The 20,904-nt window shown below is 38.3% G+C and overlaps 1 protein-coding gene across 1 annotated transcript in view; it reads left to right on the top strand.

The window, feature by feature from the left end:
• Positions 1-20,358, top strand: part of LOC148519650 (uncharacterized) — a 65,593-nt gene extending 45,235 nt beyond the window's left edge. The window contains exons 9-16 of the mRNA XM_088476304.1: positions 2,364-2,382; positions 2,856-2,894; positions 3,347-3,454; positions 5,886-5,946; positions 6,436-6,624; positions 15,134-15,334; positions 16,062-16,784; positions 19,181-20,358. Of these exons, the coding sequence (XP_088332430.1) occupies positions 2,364-2,382; positions 2,856-2,894; positions 3,347-3,454; positions 5,886-5,946; positions 6,436-6,624; positions 15,134-15,334; positions 16,062-16,784; positions 19,181-19,236 (1,396 nt within the window). The 3' untranslated portion in view covers positions 19,237-20,358. The remainder of the gene's footprint in view (positions 1-2,363; positions 2,383-2,855; positions 2,895-3,346; positions 3,455-5,885; positions 5,947-6,435; positions 6,625-15,133; positions 15,335-16,061; positions 16,785-19,180) is intronic.
• The last annotated feature ends 546 nt before the right edge of the window (positions 20,359-20,904 follow it).

Raw genomic sequence — 20,904 nt, 5'->3', positions numbered from 1 at the left:
AACATCTATTGAAGGCTCTGACACATTTTTTATTTATAGTCTCCTGTGCTTTTAATATATCTGACTCATGTATTTTATTTATTGAACCCATGTTAAGGACAGTTTTAATTATTTATTAACACTTTGCACTTCGTAAAATACACCTATTGCACCTGCACAGACCTAAAGGTCATTGCTAGAGCTTCTTGAAAACACGCACAGGCTCAGCAGTCCATAATTGTTTATATATCATATATAATAAATTGTTATTTTTACCCATATGCTTTTATATGATTTATGTAGCACATTGATAACATATTGGTCTGTATTATCTACGTCAGTCGCTAAAGACCTTGTACACTTACACATACTGCACTTTGGGGCAATTCTAAATGCCCTATTATATTTGGTCCAGCTGACACCCTTGACATATAGAGAGAACGTAGCGTACACAATTTTGCACAATCGTATTCACCTTTTAACAGTATTCTTATCAAAGTTGGCGCCGGTACCTATTTTTGTGTGTGTGTGTGTATATATATATATATATATAGATGGATGGATAGATAGATAGATATATATATATAGTATATTGGTGGTGTGGCACTCCAAGCTTTTTTTGAAAAAACGTCACTCAAATGGCAGCGGTGATGGTCAACGTTTCAATGCCTTTTTAATAACGCGGCATTTTCCTCAGGACATAAATAATATAGAAAAGTGTCTTACCTTAAATACCCCAACACCCAGTGAAGACGCTGCCAGAGCGGGACCGCACACCCGACTGGACAGCGGCGCACCAATGATGACGTCATCACGCTCGGCGCAACAGCGCTGACTCTTCGTTGTCATGACAACTGTAATAAACAATGAATACAGTTGATGAAACATTACTGTGAAAAGGACTACATTGAAAATGAATATTAAAAACTAAAGAGCTTAATGAAAAACGAATGTAGCTGCAATAAACATATAAATCTGAGAAATAAATTGATAAACAATTACATGGATAGAAAGAAAAAAAGAAAAGAAAAATTGACTGATACAATGCAAAACATTTTTTTTATAAAAAGAGTACTAACTTATGAATATAATATCATTTATATTTAAATTGATATATATGAAATGAGCTAATCAAAAATAGAAAACCAAAAAGGGTCAATAAATCAAGAAAAATATATATAAGGTACTGAAGAGAAAAAGGACTAAAATAAATTAAAACCAATTTGTTCATTTAATCCTTTTGGGGCTGAAGTCCTAAACGATGAATCCATCTTGATTCACACCTCAAAAGTTGCAGAGGTCTATTACCACCTCTGATGGACAGGGGTACGTGGTCAATCATACGATATTTAAGGCTAGATAGGGAATGTGGGGTTCTAAGGAAGTGGTGGGCTACAGGCTGGTCACTATGCCCGGAGTTAAGTGCCAATCTGATAGCTGATCGATGTCCCGCCATTCTTTCCTTGAAGGTTCTTTCCGTCTTTCCTTTTTTTCAAAAAAGCTTGGAGTGCTACACCATCAATATACTTTATTTACTTCACCCTGTGTGGGCAACCAGCTAATGCAGAGCACTGGACGGTACTCTGGATGCTTAAACATGTTCCAGAGTGCCGTCCAGTACTCTACAGACATATACTTATTTAGGACTGGCACCAGACAAGTTGCAGCAAAAGGATACGAGTGCCGGGCTCTTTTGCGCGCATATATATGTGTGTGTGTGTGTGTGTGTGGTATGTATATGTATTTTTTTTTTTTTTTTTTATAAATTCCCTGCTTCTTGTAAAGGACAATCCAGGCTCGCCTGCATACAAGTATAAAACTGCACTTCACATTTGAAAATATTTTGCTAACTTTTTTATTTTATGCTGTCCAATATGCCTGAAGTTTGTGCAACTCTGTTTCTAACTTTGGGTCTGATTCAGCAGGGGACACTAAACTATTGTTGGATGCAGATTTCCAGTTATCATGAGCCTGCGCAGGATCCATCCTACACGTGCAGGAAGGGTCCACTCTCAGCCCCTGCTATGCCTCTTCCTGATTCTCTGGCAGAGGCTTTTGCAGGGGTTGGGGGGGGGGTGTTGCGTGTTGCCCAGTTTTCCGGAAGTGCAAGGGTCTCCTGGCCTCAGGTGGCGGCTAGCCTGCGTAAGCTGAGGCATACTCAGCTGGCCGATGCCGTCCAACATCGCGAATTATGGTCCCAGGCTGCGCAGTGCTGGAATCGCAGATGCAGCAGGAGTTGTCAGACACCACCTGCTGCATTTGCATGTTAGCAAGGATGGAATTACAAATCTGCTTGAATCGGGCCCTTTATTTATAACACATACAATTTTTGGGGGTTAAAAATTAAGTAGTAACTTCTAACTTTTTTTTTATTTTTTGTTTAGATTGGAGGACAACAATAAGGTAGGATTATTGTCTTACTACTTTAGTAGCTTAAGATTGCTCTGTTATTCAGGAAGATAATTGGGTCCAGAAAAATCTCCAATTTGGCAGGCTGATTCCATTGCTTTACTTTTGTATTGGGTGTTACAATTTGATATACTTATGTTTACCAAAGAGTGAACATTATGAGGTAACTAGGGAAGTAGAGTACCCTTATTGCTGAACTCATGCTGTAGATGTGGGAAGGACTCAAATATGTGTCTGTCAGATTAGTTGGCAAGAAATCTTTGGCTTTGTTAAAATTTCCATAGATATGGCTAGTATACTGTATGATGCTCTTCGCTAAAAAAATGACTGACCTAGATTTCATAGTTTTAATGATTTCTTCATTACTTCAATAAATAGAAGAAGCAAACAATATTAAAAGTTATGAAAGCTATATAATGTTTTAATGAAAACAGTGCTGTGGTAATGTTTGAAATTTTTTTTGACAGATATTTGAAGCTCAGAGAGAGGACATCTTAAAATATATGGTAAGTTAAAAAGCGTTTCAACACCTTTTTAATATTTTGAAGGGATTTAATTTTGAAATGTGAGCTATTGTAAATATATACAAACACATACAATATTTGTACAGTATAAATGATGAATTATGAATTGAACACTGGATATTAAGTAATTTACACAAACTTGTTGCGGAAAGTGGAAGACAACGAGAGGAATGCAATTCTGTGCGATTTGCCGGCCATATATGCCAGTAACAGTAGTGCCAACATTGCAGGTTTTCGCTCCTTTCGATATTAGCGGATGCTGTGTGTCATTTCGTAATGGTACATCGGGTTGATTCCGAAGAATTTAATTCCCCACTAATGAGTCCCTTTATAATATATGAAGATGGTTCTCAGAATTTTGGCTAAATACTTTATTATTACGGTATGTTAAGGAAGCTTCTTAAGAAGGCTGTAATTTCTTTTTCCACCTACAGGAAACATTTGTGATTGTATCCTCAGAAGAGGCAGCACTGGCAAAGGATTTTGTAGCTGAATTGGATGCGGCAGTAAATGTTTACTGTCGGAAAACTAAATCAAGACGTGTACGTGTTTTTTATTTATTTTCCCCACACTTTTTGATCTTGGTTTTTGAGAATGTATGCATTATTTGTTTTGAATCTACATTATTGTAGAACTAACTGCCTGTTCTAGTATTACTATCTTCATAGTTTAAGCATGCAGGACTTCCATTTTTAGATTAATGTGATCTCACAAGCTCTCTGTTTTGAAAAGTCTTGAAAATCAGGATATAATTAGCATATCTGGAAATCTTTCTTCTAGGTGGTTAATAACTGTGTCTATGTATTTACCATAGATATTAGTCTTAGTAGCGTTTGCATCAGGACAATTATAGAAAGGGCTGACCATTCACCAGAAAGATGTACAGCCATGGGCAAAAATTTTGAGAATAACACAAGTATTGATTTTCATAAAGTTTGCTGCTTCAGTGTTTTTAGACCTTTTTGTCAGATGTTACTATGGTAAACTGAAGTAAAATTACAAGCATTTCATAAGTGTCAAAGGATTTTATTGACAATTACATTAAGTTTATGCAAAGAGTCAATATTTGCAGTGTTGACCATTCTTTCTCAAGACCTCTGTAACTCGCCCTGGCATGTTGTCAATCAACTTCTGGGCCACATACTGACTGATGGCTGCCCATTCTTGCCTAATCAATGCTTGGAGTTTGTCAGAATTTGTGGGTTTTTGTTCGTCCACCCACCTCTTGAGGATTGACCACAAGTTCTCAATGGGATTAAGGTCTGGGAAGTTTCCCAAAATTTCAATGTTTTGTTCCCCGAGCCACTTAGTTATGACTTTTGCCTTATGGCAAGGTGCTCCATCATGCTGGAAAAGGCATTGTTCGTCACCAAACTGTTCTTGGATGGTTGGGAGAAGTTGCTTTTGGAGGATGTATTGGTACCATTCTTTATTCATGGCTGTGTTCTTAGGCAAAATTGTGAGTGAGTCCACTCCCTTGGCTAAGAAGCAACCCCACACATTAATGGTCTCAGGATGCTTTACTGTTGGCAAAACACAGGACTGATGGTAGCACTCAACTTTCGTTCTCTGGACAAGTGTTTTTCCAGATGCCCCAACAATCTGACAGGGGATTCATCAGAGAAAATAACTTTACTGCAGTCCAGTCCCTGTACCTTTTGAAGAAAATCAGTCTGTCCCTGATGTTTTTGCTGGAGAGAAGTGGCTTCTTTGCTGCTCTTCTTGATATCGGGCCATCCTCCAAAAGTCTTCGTATTGCATTTTTTTATTTTATTTATTTTTTTACATTTGTGGCCTCAAAATTCCACAAATTCTCACCTTTTTTTTTTCCTACCTGTCTATTCATTTTTTATTTCAGTAATTTGTAATTTTGCTTATTTTCTTTAAAATTGCACAAATGAGCCATTTGACACAAAAACATCCAGTACTTTCCTTGTGCCCACTAACAGCCTTCTATATGATTCTGGCCCACCAAGTTAGATTTTTTCATCCCTATATTAGCAAGTGTTTTAATAATTGTTATAGTTTTCAGCTTTGCCGTCAATGATTTTACATGTTGATATAAAGCTAATACTAATCTTTTTTTATAAGTTGACAAACCTATTTAATGTACTGTATATTAGAATCTGCTTACTATTTCACATCTTATTTGTGAAGCTAAAATGTCAAGCCATTCTTACATTATTCTTTACAAAGTGCAATTTGTGGTATGTGGTCATTTGTTTTCCACCTGCTAGTTGGACACACACATAATTTTAAACAGTGGCCCAGATTATGCAGATTTAGTGGTTGGACACACATTTTTAATAACAGCCTAGAAACTGCCTCACTTGGTGGCTGGACAAAATTACAGCTGGCCTAGATACTGCCCACTTGCTGGCTGGATAGATTGTAGCCAGCCCAGATACTGCCCTGCAGATCCATAAACAAACACACAGCGGCTGAACATGCACCCCGGCAGTCTGCTCTCTTCATAATAAACCGGTGACAGTTCACGCCGGCAACCTTGCCTCTGCTTTTATAATGGGGGAGGGCTCTATTCTGCCCTTGAGTCTGACATCGCCCACCACTGTGTTGCAGCCAATAAGCCTTGGGCACCCATAACCCTGATGCTGGTTGCATGCAGTCTTGTTGGATTTTTTTATCTGGAAACTGTGTTTCATATTTTATATAGTTGTACAATTGTAGAAAATTAAGAGACTAGTTGAATTTTAACTTTTTTTTTTTTTTTTTTTTGTTAGTGCTGCATAAATTTGACTAAATGTGAACTAATTTGTCATCCTGATATTAGACATTTGTAACATTCTTGGGCCCATACAAGGGTTTTCTAACAATCTTATAAACTACTTCTCTATTTGATATTAAGATTAATGCCCATATAATAAAAAAATAATCAATTATCTAGGCTTTTCTTCTGTTTGTTCTTGTTTTGTTTTCATACACTACTTTTTCATACGCTACTTTTTGTTGTAGGATTATCCATCCACATACAAACGGGATAAATATCTTGAAAGCAAGGAGAGTGGATATTCAGGTATTTGGAGATCTATAGTTACACTTTCAAACACTAGCTATTTTTATTTATCATATATGCAAACACTATTTGATTTCAAAGATAAATGTTTTACCTGTTAGACCTAGACTTGTGCAGACTTATATATATATATATATATGTATGTATGTGTGTGTGTGTATGTATGTATGTGTATGTATGTGTGTATATATATATATATATATATATATATATATATACATACAGTATTAGTTTTAAAAGTGTTTTATCCTTTTTAAATTCTGCTTCCATAAAAGATGGTTGAGTACAAATCGTTAAAGTAAAAAAAATATAGTTTTCATTTCACAACAAAACTTAATGTTGAAAAACACTCATTTTAGCTAGCAAAATAAGATACATATAATTTCCATTAGTGAGCTTATTAACCATTATTTACTAAAATTATCTGTGATGAATGATTTGTATGTTCATGTACTTGAGCTTACTACAGTTCTACTTGCTTTCTTTTAGATCACAAGAGCAGGGATATGAAATTTCTGTGGGATGCAAAGAAGTCCATTCAATCTTCAAGCACTTTTTCTTCTAATGAAGCAGGAGTGTACCGTTCAGTTAAATGGTCTGCCAAAGGAGACTCTGGGACAAGAAAGAGAGCAAGAGATGCCTCCACAGATATATTGCCCAAATTTAATTTTTCCATAGGTGATTTCTGGTAGTAATAATTATAACACATTGGAGCTTAACAGCATTACACAAAGGTCAACCCATGCCAACCAATCTATTATAATCTAATATGACGTATTTACATGCAGCAAGAGGTCATTTTCTTTAGTCTACAGTAGAAAAAAAAACAAAAACATAATGTGTAGCATTTTTATATACATATAAAATATGCTATAGTGCAGGAGTGGCCAACCAGTCAGAGACAAAGAGCCAAAAAATATATGTGGTCAAGTTTGAGCCACGTGCGTGCAAAAATGGGGTGTGGCCTAGCTATCACAAGGCCATGCACCATTTTTGTGTGCACGCCTTTTGGTATGATATTTGCAGGGGCATGACCTTATGTCACACCCCCGTACTACTGCCCCTTATGCAGTGCCCCCTGTAGTTGTGCCCCTTAGGCAATGCCCCCAGTACTTATCTGACTTCACGCTGGGCAATGCTCCCGCTGTCACTCCCGCTGACTGCTTTATCAAACTGGGACACAGGCTCCTCACATCACGGATGATGTTGGGACATCACCCACGCACTGCATCACTGAGAACGCTGGACTCTGAAACGATCAGAGGCTTCTTTAGCCTCTGATCGCTTCAGAGGCCAGCGTTCACAATTGCAGTGGTGTAGCAACAGCCCCCGTGCCCCCAAGCCACTGTGGGGGCTGTTGCGAGCTGCAGCACAACAAAGAAAGAGCCGCATGCTTACATCAAACAGTCCAAAAGCAGCAGCTTGGTTGTCCACCACACAGAGTCCAAAAAAACTCCTCCAATTGACTAATACAAAAAAGTGGGGCACTCACCAGGCTTAAAAAGTGACGACATATAAAGGTGCCTCACATCTTTACTGAAACAATGCTCACGTACATCAAAGTTTAAAACTGCACATATCGCTCGGAGGTCCGTCCAGCTACAACTGCCGACAATATCCTCGGAGCGCCACTGTCTCTGGATTGAACAGGTGACGTCACAACGCCTCACGCTCTCTGCCACGCCCAACGCGTTTTGTCAGGGGGAGCCTGTGATGAAATGCGTTAAGAGTGGCAGAGAGCGTGAGGCATTGTGATGGCACCTGTTCCATTCAGAGACAGTGGCGCTCCGAGGATACTGTCGGCAGTTGTGGCTACTAACTGAATGACTGGAAAGGACCTTCGAGTGATATTTGCAGTTTTAAACTTTGATGTACGCGAGCATTATATTTGAGTAAAGATTTATATGTGACTTTCTTAACGAGTGCGCTCTCCTTTCTTATAGATGGATATAGTGATATTGTGGGGTAATTAACTCGGTAAATGGGTGTCAGAAACAAAAATAACAAATGCCTAGTCCCCATTCAGGGCAGCTAACTCACTTCTTGAGCCCTTACTAATAGAACACAGCTAATCTGTAAATTCAAAGTCACATGCAGGTCTGGACTGGCCTTCTGGCCCACTCAAAATTTCAGTCTCAGCCCTGCTTCCTGCTGTGTAACACAGGCTCTGGCCTGGCTTAGCTGGCTGCCACTGCCTCAAACGGATCCTGTCAGAGGGTTTAGGGATCTCCCTGCATCCTTCAGGTCTGACCCTAGCCACCCGGCCTGTTTCACTCTGACTGCTGTCCCCCTGGACTGTCTGACTGCTCCAGCCCCACCTGGGCTCTGTGCCAAGGGGTAGCATCTAGGCATGTTCCCACACTCCCTTTCTACTCTGCGTGGATGGATCTCTCCTGTCCCACAGAATCTGCTGCTCATCAGCACCATCTCCGGTTGACCGTGTGTGTGTGTGTGTGTGTGTGTGTGTGTGTGTGTTCAGTGCATCCGGAAAGTATTCACAGCGCTTCACTTTTTCCACCTTTTATTATGTTACAGCCTTATTCCAAAATGGAATAAATTCATTTTTGTCCTCAAAATTCTACACACAATTACCCCGTAATGACAATGTGTAAAAAGTTGTTTTGAGATTTTTGCAAATTTAATAAAAACAAAATAAACTAAGAAATCACATGTACATAAGTATTCACAGCCTTTACCATGAAGCTCAAAATTGAGCTCAGGTGCATCCTGTTTCCACTAATCATCCTTGAGATGTTCCTACAGCTTAATTGGAGTCCACCTGTGGTAAATTCAGTTGATTGGACATGATTTTGAAAGGCATGCACCTGTCTATATAAGGTCCCACACTTGACAGTGCATGTCAGAGCACAAACCAAGCATGAAGTCCAAGGAATTGTCTGTAGACCTCAAACAGGATTGTCTCGAGGCACAAATCTGGGGAAGGGTACAGAAAATGATCCGCTGCTTTGAAGGTCCCAATGAGCACAGTGGCCTCCATCATCTGTAAATGGAAGAAGTTCGGAACCACCAGGCCTCTTCCTAGAGTTGGCCAGCCGTCTAAACTGAGCGATCGGGGTAGAAGGGCCCTAGTCAGGGAGGTGACCAAGAACCCGATGGTCACTCTGTCAGAGCTACAGCATTCCTCTGTGGAGAGAGAAGAACCTTCAAGAAGGACAACCATCTCTGCAGCAATCCACCAACCAGGCCTGTATGGTAGAGTGGGCAGACGGAAGCCACTCCTTAGTAAAAAGCACATGGCAGCCCGCCTGGAGTTTGCCAAAATGCACCTGAAGGGCTCTCAGACCATGAGAAACAAAATTCTCTGGTCTGATGAGGCAAAGATTGAACTATTTGGTGTGAATGCTAGGTGTTATGTTTGAATGAAACCAGGCACCGCTCATCACCAGGCCAATACCATCCCTACAGTGAAGAATGGTGGTGGCAGCATCATGCTGTGGGGATGTTTTTCAGCGGCAGGAACTGGGAGACTAGTCAGGATAGAGGAAAAGATGAATGCAACCATGTACAGAGACATCCTGGATGAAAACCTGCTCCAGAGCGCTCTTGACCTCAGACTGGGGCGACGGTTCATCTTTTAGCAGGACAACGACCCTAAGCACGCAGCCAAGATATCAAAGGAGTGGCTTCAGGACAACTCTGTGAATGTCCTTGAGTCACTCAGCCAGAGCCAAGACTTGAATCTGATTGAACATCTCTGAAGAGATCTGAAAATGACTGTGCACCGACGCTTCCCATCCAACCTGATGGAGCTTGAGAGGTACTGCAAAGAGGAATGGGTGAAACTGCCCAAAGATAGGTGTGCCAAGCTTGTGGCATCATATTCAAAAAGACTTGAGGCTGTAATTTCTGCCAAAGGTGCATCAACAAAGTATTGAGCAAAGGCTGTGAATACTTATGTACATGTGATTTCTTATTTTTATTTTTTTAATCAAATTAGCAAAAATCTCAAAGATTTTTTACACGTTGTCCTTATGGGCTATTGTGTGTAGAATTTTGAGGACAAAAATTAATTTATTCCATTTTGGAATAAGGCTGTGATATAACAATGTGGAAAAAGTGAGGCTGTGAATACCTTCTGGGTGCACTGTGTGTATATATGTGTGTGTGTGTGTGTGTGTATATATATATATATATGTATGTATGTATGTACCTGGTTTAATCTGGGTAGGCCTTTTAGATATTTTCATGTCTTTCATACCATCTTCATTTATATGCTTCGTTTATATTTTATGATGTAAAGGAGCGTGCTAGTATCAAGACACGGGCCCATTTATCAATAAGTTTTGTCATACGCAATGAGTTTTAAAACTCTTTGCGTATGATAATTGTGCTCCAGCCAATCAGCTCCTGGCATCTGTTTTAGAAATGACAGTTGGGAGCTGATTGGCTTGAGCACCATATGTCATATGCAATGAGTTTTAAAACGTGTATGATAAAACTCATTGATAAGTGGACCCCTAAGTGCGGTAAACCTCAAAGACTTATTCGGAACAGTTGTCCAGTCGCCTCAGGTTCGCATAAACCACCATAAGTAAAGGGTTGGGATATTTCAAGGAGGCACTCACCGTAGCTGGTGTAGTTGTCCCCCATGCTGTCATGGGACATGATGGAGAACTCCTCCCAGTTGTCCACAATTATTTCACGCACCTCCCTAGCCATTAGCTGAGTGCCATGCATGAGATAGGAGAGGGCCCGGAACAGGCAGGCTCCGTCTTCTGTGATGGGGACAATGGTGTGAGGCACCATCTCCCCTTTTAACATTTAAAAACTCAATTGCCATGTTCGAGAAAACTAAAATACAAAGCAAGTGAAGTGTCCAAATGGAAAAAGCCTAGTCACAGTGTTAAGTCCTTAGCAGTGGCGACTCCAGAGGTTTGGCTGCAGCATAGTCCAATATTCAAATGGGGGATCCACACAAACTGTCACCTCAAATGCTGCCAAACATGACTGGCAGTTGGTGTGGCTCTCCTATTTGAATATTAAACTGTGCTGCAGCAACACTTCTGAAGCCGCCACTCGACCTAGTAAACGAGCTTAAGGCACACCCACTACACGATTAAATTGAGCGATTGAACAATAATGTTATCGTTTATTAATCGTTTGCAAATCATTCATTAAAATGTCTAAAATGACCAGCGAAGCGCGCTTCCGCTGGTCGTTTTAGACATCCATCATCGGCCAAACATGTTGAACATCCTGACGATAACGTCAGTTTGAGCATGTTAGGGGATGATTGATGTGCCTGCACTGACTGACCAACAACTGCACGATTACAATGTCGTAATCGTGCAGTCGTTTTGAGGTCTGCTAGTGGATGTGTGCCTTTACACTCCCACAGCACAATCACCTTGGTTGAGAGGAAACATTTTACCACTTTTCGTTTTTTTTAAAATCCCTGCTTAGTAGGTGCTTACGCCATGGCGAGAATACATAATCGGATTCGCGTTTTTTTTTTAATCCAGATAAATTTGCAAAGTGTAGATTGAAGATATATACACACACACACACACACACACACACACACACACACACACATACACAGTCAGGTGCATAAATAATGGGACATTGACAGAATTTTCATATTTTGGCCTCTATTCACCACCACAATGGCTTTGAAATGAAACAAACAAGATGTGCTTTAACTGCAGACTTTCAGATTTAATTTGAGGGTAATTACATCCAAATCAGGTGAACGGTGTAGGAATTACAACGGTTTCTATATGTGCCTCCCACTTTTTAAGGGGCCAAAAGTAATGGGACAAACTAAACAATCCTAAATCTAAATTTCACTTTTTAATACTTTGTTGCAAATCCTTTGCAGGCAATTACAGCCTGAAGTCTGGAACGCATAGACATCACCAGATGCTGGGTTTCATCCCTGGTGATGCTCTGCCAGGCCTCTACTGCAAATGTCTTCAGTTCCTGCTTGTTCTTGGGGCATTTTCCCTTCAGTTTTGTCTTCATCAAGTGAAATGCATGCTCAATCGGATTCAGGTCAGGGGATTGACTTGGCCATTAAATAGCATTCCACTTTTTAGCCTTACAAAACTCTTTGGTTGCTTTTGCAGTATGCTTCGGGTCATTGTCCATCTGCACTGTGAAGCGCCGTCCAATGAGTTCTGAAGCATTTGACTGAATATGAGCATATAATATTGCCCGAAATACTTCAGAATTCATTTTGCTGCTTTTGTCAGCAGTCACATCATCAATAAATACAAGGGAACCAGTTCCATTGGCAGCCATACATGCCCAAGCCATGACACTACCATCACCATGCTTCATTGATGAGGTGGTATGTTTTGGATCATGAGCAGTTCCTTTCCTTCTCCATACTCTTCTCATCACTCTGGTACAAGTTGATCTTTGTCTCATCTGTCCATAGGATGTTGTTCCAGAACTGTAATGACTTTTTTAGATGTTGTTTGGCAAACTCTAATCTGGTCTTCCTGTTTTTGTGGCTCACCAATGGTTACATCTTGTGGTGAACCCTCTATATTCACTCTTGTGAAGTCTTCTCTTGATTGTTGACTTTGACACATATACACCTACCTCCTGGAGAGTGTTCTTGATTTGGCCAACTGTTGTGAAGGGTTTTTTTTTCACCAGGGAAATAATTCTTCTGTCATCCACCACAGTTGTTTTCCGTGGTCTTCCGGGTGTTTTGGTGTTGCTGAGCTCTCCGATGCGTTCTTTCTTTTTAAGAATGTTCCAAACAGTTGATTTGGCCACACCTAATGTTTTTGCTATCTCTCTGATGGGTTTGTTTTGATTTTTCAGCCTAATGATGGCTTGCTTCACTGGTAGTGACAGCTCTTTGGATCTCATATTGAGAGTCGACAGCAGCTGATACCAAATGCAAATGTCACACCTAGAATCAACTCCAGACCTTTTACCTGCTTAATTGATAATGAAATAATGAGGGAATAGCCCACACCTGTCCATGAAATAGCTTTTGAGTTGATAGTCCCATTACTTTTGGCCCCTTAAAAAGTGGGAGGCACATATAGAAACCATTGTAATTCATACACCGTTCACCTGATTTGGATGTAATTACCCTCAAATTAAATCTGAAAGTCTGCAGTTAAAGCACATCGTGTTTGTTTCATTTCAAAGCCATTGTGGTGGCGAATAAAGGCCAAAATATGAAAATTCTGGGGTATATGCAGTATCATTAACTTATACTGGTAATGTTCCAAGTATTGGTAATAGGCAATGTGCAGTACTATACAAGCTCTTTGAATCGGTGCTGTATATAGTCGCGATTCAATTCAAAGCCATGCTAAATAGACCCGGGAGGTAGCTATTCAATTCAGCGCGATGTTAAGTCGTAGAATGCCAGGTCTTGCGGCTTAACCTAGGTGTTTAGTCGCGAGCAAGCATTCTCCAACTAAAATGCCAGCCGCACAGCCAGCACTTTAGTCGGATTTCTCCTCGCACACTCGGGTGGGTGCGAGAAGAAATCTTTTAGTCGGACTAAACATCGGGCTGAATTTAATAGCTTCGGGAGCTCCCTCCAGGGCTATTCAGCATCTCTTTGAATTGAATTGCGGCGTATGTTTCCCAGGATGCTAAAAGCAGCCTTCAGTGTTTCTGGCACAATAATTTTGTATGTTAGTAGTGTCCTGCTGACAAGATGATATCTTACCGATAGGATGAAGTCGCTAAGCGCAGATCTCATCTGCTGTTTTGGGATGCTCTGTCCCTGTGTCCATTCTTCCTACTATGAAGGTTACATGGCAACCATTGGTCCAGTTTCTTAGTGAGGGGTCTACTTTGCTGGTGACAAGCTGATTGTGCAGCAAGATCAGATCACACTGAAGGGAATCCTTCAGTGTGAGTATTCCTTCCACAAGCAACTGTAATGTAAAGCCGGATACACACAAACTATCCAATTATCAGTCAGATTGGATAGTATGTTTTACAGCGTTTGAAGCTAAAAACTGCTTTAAACACTCCTGCAACGGTCTGGTTGTCCGATTTTAAATCTCCCAGTTAATTATGTGCCTACTGTTGGAATTGGCTGCATGCAAATTCTTTATTCTACAAGTGTTTACTTCGTGATGGTCAGTTCATTAAAGAGCTAAATGTATTAAATTATTATGTCCTGCTCTAATTTACTTGGACTCAGGACCCTCATGATATCATAGATGTGCATGATATTACTAGTTTGCTCTGTACAGAATATTGTATAAAGACCATACATTTTTCATTTAATTGATAATGCTTATTGCAGATATAAAAAGAAAATTTGCCTTATACATCAATTCAGAACTCATCAATGTCCTAGCATACACTGTATCTAATAAAAGAGAACCATTATCATACGCCTCACACACACTTGTATCAGGAAGATTGTTATTATGTAATGCTTTCCTTTTGTATGCCCAGTGCCGACATTGTCTGTAAGCATTATGCTGATGAATTAGCTTGGGGGGGATACAGTATAATGCCCAAGCAGATATCTGTTAATTGTATAAAAAGAAATTGACCACTTATTCAGCGCCATCACTCCAACCCTTGCTGCCACTGGCTTTTTAGTTATTAGTGTTTGTGATATATGGATATTTCTATTAAATACATTTCTCATTTTTATAAAATCCTAGCAATCACATTTATTCAATTACTCAAGTACCTTTTCTTGTTTAATTGTCGAAAAGTGACAAAGGTGTCCACCAAATGGGTACCATTATGTTTTGGGGCTCTTGCCACTATTTCTTTTATTAAGGATCATATAGTTAGCATAGTAAGTAAGATGATGTTTTTTTGTTAACTTAGGTTATTATATGTATCTATTTCTCACTACAGAATAGAATAGTACAAGACTGCAACATTTTGTTTTTCTACATCTGGAGCAACTGAAATGGGCAGATTCACATAGCCTCACATTACTTTGCATGGTCTTTTTTTCTTGGGTAAAGTGCCCGAAGCCATTCAATCACACACCCACCACCATCCCAGGGATAGTAGTGAACGCTTATACGTAGTAAATGCTACTCATGGGTTGATCATGGGTGTGTAATTTAACAGCTCCAGACACTTTACCTGGGAGAACGGAATATGTGACTTAACATGTGGCTAATAGCATCTGCCCCAAAAAGTAGAAAATGTTGAGTGAGATGGACTTGTGTTTATCCATATTGTAAATCTTAATCTTTGTTTAATTTAGAAGGTACAGAGAACAAGCCAAATACATCAGGATTGCAACAAGAGCAGCACATACTCTTTGCTGCTTCGTCAGACACCGAACCAGCCGTAATCTCCAGTGATGATTTAAATGAGGCAACTGAAGCAACAACTAATACTACAAAAGTCAGATGGGTTGTTTCTGATGAGAGCCGTTTAAAAACTTTCAGGCAGAATATTACTAGTAAGTGTAAAGCACCTTGCACAGTACCCACAAATGGGTCATTGTTCTATTTTTTTCCTATCTTTGTATCAATTTGTATTGATTATAGCATTTGGTATACTTAAACATGATTTTTCCACTATCAGTTGTTACAACAATGGTGTAGTTGTTATAGGCATAAATTATCTGTCTTGGTTTTATTTGTAGCTTAGTATCATGGACATGATTGTAGCAAACCTGTATGTGTTTAATTTTATGGTGGAGCCATCTTTTGTAAACTACTGACTCCTCTTACCTGTTATATTTCTTCACCGAATGGCAAGAAATCCACAATTTGAAAAGTGGTGCAAAGATAAAAGGTTTTGTAGACCATAGATTTATTTTAGATCTTGTCCAGAGAAAAAAATGGTATGTTTTTGCTATTGGTAGCACCACTATTTCTCTATGCGCCAGATTAATGTGGATCATGTTTTTAAAAGCACCTGCTTCACATACCAAGAATGGCTGCTAATGAGCTATTGAAATGATTGTCTTATAACAGCATGTGTATTGCTTTTTTAAAAAGATAGACCTTCATAACGGCTGCACATCTATAGTGATGATGAATAGAATGACAAATGTGAGCTTATGTGGCATGCTCCCATCCCACCACTGTTACCTGCAATATGATTTTGTTTAGGTATCACTTTGTTTTGTTCTCAATTTAGATAATTGTATGTTAATATATAACCTATGCATTGTGTTTCAGATATTGCAAAATGGAAGACTCTTTTTACAGAACATCATCCTGACAAGACCCATTCCAAATTCTCTTGGGGTACAACATCACAATCATTTAAAAATGAAGAAATAAGCGATGTTGAAAAGAAAGAAAAGACCAGGAGAGCTTCTCTAGATGTACTGTCCACATTCACTTTGTTCTCTGGCACCAGTCAACTTGGTACAGCCAGTTCACCTTTTTTATCACTTAAAAGTTCACTTCCCAAAGGTAACACTTCACACAGTGAGTGTGAAGATAAAATCGATGATCTAGAGCATGAAGAGCAAGAATCCCCATGTTCGACATCTTCACATTTAGTTAATGTAACTATGACCGAGGCATCAAATGATTATCTGATGGCTACTGATCCAGACCAGCAGGATGGTAAATGTAGTCCGGTTTACAGAGTATCCGTGACCACTGATCTTCAAGACGATCTAGCTAAATCCCATCAGAATGCAGACTTTGAAATTAGTCATGATCATTTGTCTAATATGAATACTGATATAGAACCTACAAGTGCATTGAATCAAGAATCCAATTCACAGGATTCACCTTCATCTGCCTCAAATAGTACATTGCCATCAAGCAAGTCACAAGATCCTGGAAGACACCTTAGTCCAGAAGTACTTCAGCTTTTTAAAGGAAAAGATACAGACAGTATTATAAGTACTCTGAGGACCCTCTCACCGTTTTACCCAGCACTTCAAGGTATGCACTCTTCTTCTTCATGGTTTACGTAATTATTTATTTTCAGGTATTAAGACAAAATATTTAAATACTAGCAATTTTGAATTTATGGGTATAGTTATAGTCTCTCTTGACCGAGGTCTTATAAGGTTGCCTTGTAGTTGTCAGAAGTCATTTTCCCTCCTGACGTCAACACGAAAAGATTTAGTTTTGACGTGACACGCTAAAAAGGCCATGTAAAGTTGTCCATGAGAAAAACACTCTACTTAGGTCAACTCCAGCCTTGTTAAGTGTCTGTCCCTGGGCTTTATTTATTGTCATGCCAAACTCTTACCAGGAGCTAGACTCGTTTGAAAGTAAAGAATCGTTTTTCACATAATTGAAATAGGAACAGTAAAAAAAAGAGAAAAACTTAGATTTTGGATTTGTTAACAGCTTACATCAATTTTTTGGGGAGAAATCAGCTAATACGTACAGGGTAGGCTGTTTTAAACCAAAATGTTTGTTTGTTTTTTTTTTAAAAAAAGTGTTTTTTTTTATTTTATTATTATTATGCTGTGACTACAAGCACAACACGGTGACTGATACTATTCCACATTCTTGTTGCTTGAGGTCTTTATATGAGTAAGCTGAACCAATGCAGTAAATCACACACACACTACAAAGAAATATGGAGTATGAACCAGATAAGAGAGGTGCTAAATCTGCCTTGCATCAAGCTAAGACTTCTCTCCCATCATTCCCATAGGGCAGGAAAAAAAAACACAGCTAACATTTTCTATCTTGAGAGTAGACATCAACACATAAAACAGGCAATATACAGAGAAATACCTCATGGTTTAATCTTCATGTTTACCTTTGTATTTCAATTCAAAACCTTCAGTCCTATTGAGGTGAGTGCTAGAAAAAATGACTAAGGCCCATATTCAATTTGAGGCGAGAAGTCCAGACTTTTCTCCTGCAGGACTTTTCGCCTGTTTTCCAGGCGGAAAAGTATTGCACACGTTCCCGATAATCCCCGTATTCAATTTCAAAGGACGCGAAACTGGGAGCAAAAAAAAGTTAACCGCAATGTATTTTCCATTATTTAACAACTTCTGACTACTGAAGCATCTGCAGCTAGTGTAGAAAGAATTTTTTCTTCTTTCGGTTTAGTTCATTCGAAGCTACGAAACAGACTGGGAACTGAAAAGGCCTCTAAACTAGTATTTTTATTCAAATGTTTAATGCCTGTGACATTTCCAGTTCTAATGCTTAACTCCTTTTTTTGTGTTTGTGTATTTCTCTGAAAAGTGCTTTTGCATGTTTTAATTCTGTGTAGTCTAAAATTGGTTTTATTGAAAGATGTCAAATCATATCAAATCCTAATGTTAATGTTAGAAAGCATTAAAACGTGATTGAACAAGGTTTCTAATATATAGCAAGATTCTTTTTTTTTTTTTTTTTCATTTAAACATTAATGCAAAATAACTGGTTTAAACCCAAAAACCAGGGTGGTGTTTTTTTTTAAAAAAAAAAACAACTTTTTTTTTCCAACCCTGGCATGGTATAAAATAAAGTCCATCGTTGTGCTATATCTTTAACGGTTTACAAAATGTAAGCTAAGAAAGCACTCAGACGTCCATTTTTTCATTGACTTGCTTCACTATAAAATAGTCACTGCTCAGCTCCTCTTTGTCATACTGTACATTAATGTTTCATAAACCTAAACCTTTCTCGACAAATGCTCAAAAATGCATCCAGTGGTTCTCGAGATTAGCCTGAACAAACAGACAGATGCCTACTAGGGACTTTATTTTATACTATGTATAGATACTCCATCAGGGGCGTAACTAGGTATTTGAAGGCCCAATACCTAAAGTTTGTAAGATTCCCTATGTACCACTCAATGGTGAAAAATTTATATAATACATGTAAGAAAGATGGGTCCCTTTCGGCTCTGAGCCCCATAGCAGCTGCACCTATGGTAGTTACACCAATGTACTCCATGTCTTGTATGTATGTTTTATTTTTTAGATAGATATATACATCTATCATTATTTAAAAATTTTTTAACTAGTTCGCATCCTATTACTTTTTGAAAGCTGCCCAATTAATTACTTGTCCAGCCTAGACTTTGATGGAAATGCACGTTAATTTAGGAGAGCGAAAAAGTGGTTTGCAAAAGTAAAGAAAGAATTCTGACATGGAGTATATTGTATTTATCAGTGGCAGCCTAGTTAATCAGCATCATTTGTTGGTGTTTTGTTTGTGAGGTTTTTTATGTGCTAGAAAACAAGATAGGCCTAAAAAAATGTATAAAATATATTTTTGACTGATGTAAATGTACATTTAGAGATGAGAGACACTGCTTTATGATGTTAACAGAATTATTTGTATGTATTCCTAAAATGTAAGACTACCTTTTTGCTTTTTAGAACTGAATCTTGAAATATTTGCAAAAGAGCTGAGTGAAACTGGTGCAACACACTGATCCATGACCTTCCAAATGTTTTGTAAGATAATGTGTTATTTTACATGGCTCCTATCTGTGTCCAATGTTATAAAAATATGACCATTATTGCTTTTGTTTTAGAAGTATTTGGTAATTTTGTTCCAAATAAAGGAGTATGTGTTTGTTACAATGACTTCAATTTAGGCTTGCGTTATCAGATGTGGAAATTAAATCCAACTCCAGTTGTCTCTGAAAATAACAAGATGCTTTGGGCATGTAAGGACTTAGGTTAATTTAGATTGATTGAACAACAATAAAACCACCACAACTGCAACCACATTAATACACACAATATGTTTAAAATATTTGTTAAGCAACTAGACATTGTTGTAGTAAAATGGATGAGTGTTTACAGATATTAAATACTAGCAGAGCCCCATGTTTTTCCTAATTTATGGCCTACTGCTTCTTGTTAAGTTGAAACATATATTGAATTACATTAAAAGTTAAAACAAATCAAATCATGTACTAGACTTTTATATTTACAATTTAGGAGCATCTTTCAGAAATGAAAGATTATTTTTCATGTGGACAATTCATCTTTTTTTTTTTTTATTAAGTGGGCAGAATTGACGGTATGCTCTTTTGTAGCATACACTATTGATTTATGTAAGTTACTGTTAGCAGATCTTCTATAGCTGTGTAAATTTGTAATTTTGGAATATGTCATTAGCAAAAACAGCATTGAAAAAGGAGATCACTTAAATTGATTGCTTGTTGAACAAAATGTTATGCTATAATGCCAGTAGGGTTACACCAAAGGTGGCATACTGACTAAACGGGCCATAAGAAATTAAGGATCTATGATAGATACAAAACTTAAATTAATGTTTTTGTCTTATTCTATTATTAAAATTTGATTTGTATGTTCTATATCTAAGCAGAATCTTTCTTTATAAAACAGAGTTTGAGTTCTGTTTTGATGTTGGCTTCTAATTACCTGTGTTTCTTGGTATTTCATCAGATGTACTTTCTTTACACAAAAGTAAAATGTTTTGTTTTAACGGTCTCTAAACTCATTATGTTTGGGTTATTTTACAGAAGCATTGGTTTTACTGTAAATACTTATTTTTGCAAATAAAAGTGGTTTGTTTGTTTTCATTTTTGTTCTTTTTCCCTAAAATATTCAATTTACATTAAAACAATATATAACTAAAATTGGGAATGTGTCATTTATATTGAATTTACTAAATAGTTAATCAAGAATGTTTATTACAACCTTCCACCTTTCTGATACTAATGTAGTAGCCAAAGAAGATTACTCAGCTGGATGTATGTGTACACACACACACACACACATACATACACACACACACACACACACACATATACACACACATAAAGAGGTACATACAAAGGTCTGGTCTACTATTGAGACTATTGAACTGAGTTTAATTACGGTTTCCTCCCTCCTTTGACTTCGGGGGTATCCCCGCACCAAAATTGATGCCTTGTACCCAATTGTTACCCGCTTTTTATCTATATGGGACTACACCAACAGGAAATTTAAATTGGCCCCTAGTCCTTCACCTGCCATTCCGATTTTCCATAATCCCGATTTGCCCCAGGTAAGAACAATAATTCATTTTGCCTGGAAAGAAACGTATTTTTGATCTAAACTATATCACTAGAGTTGTAGATTTTGCT

Source organism: Taudactylus pleione, unplaced genomic scaffold, assembly GCF_031769625.1.
Source record: "Taudactylus pleione unplaced genomic scaffold, aTauple2 ptg000186l, whole genome shotgun sequence".
Lineage (NCBI taxonomy): Eukaryota > Metazoa > Chordata > Amphibia > Anura > Myobatrachidae > Taudactylus > Taudactylus pleione.
The sequence above is the reverse complement of the archived record's forward strand: the minus strand, read 5'-3'. Positions and strand labels throughout refer to the sequence as shown.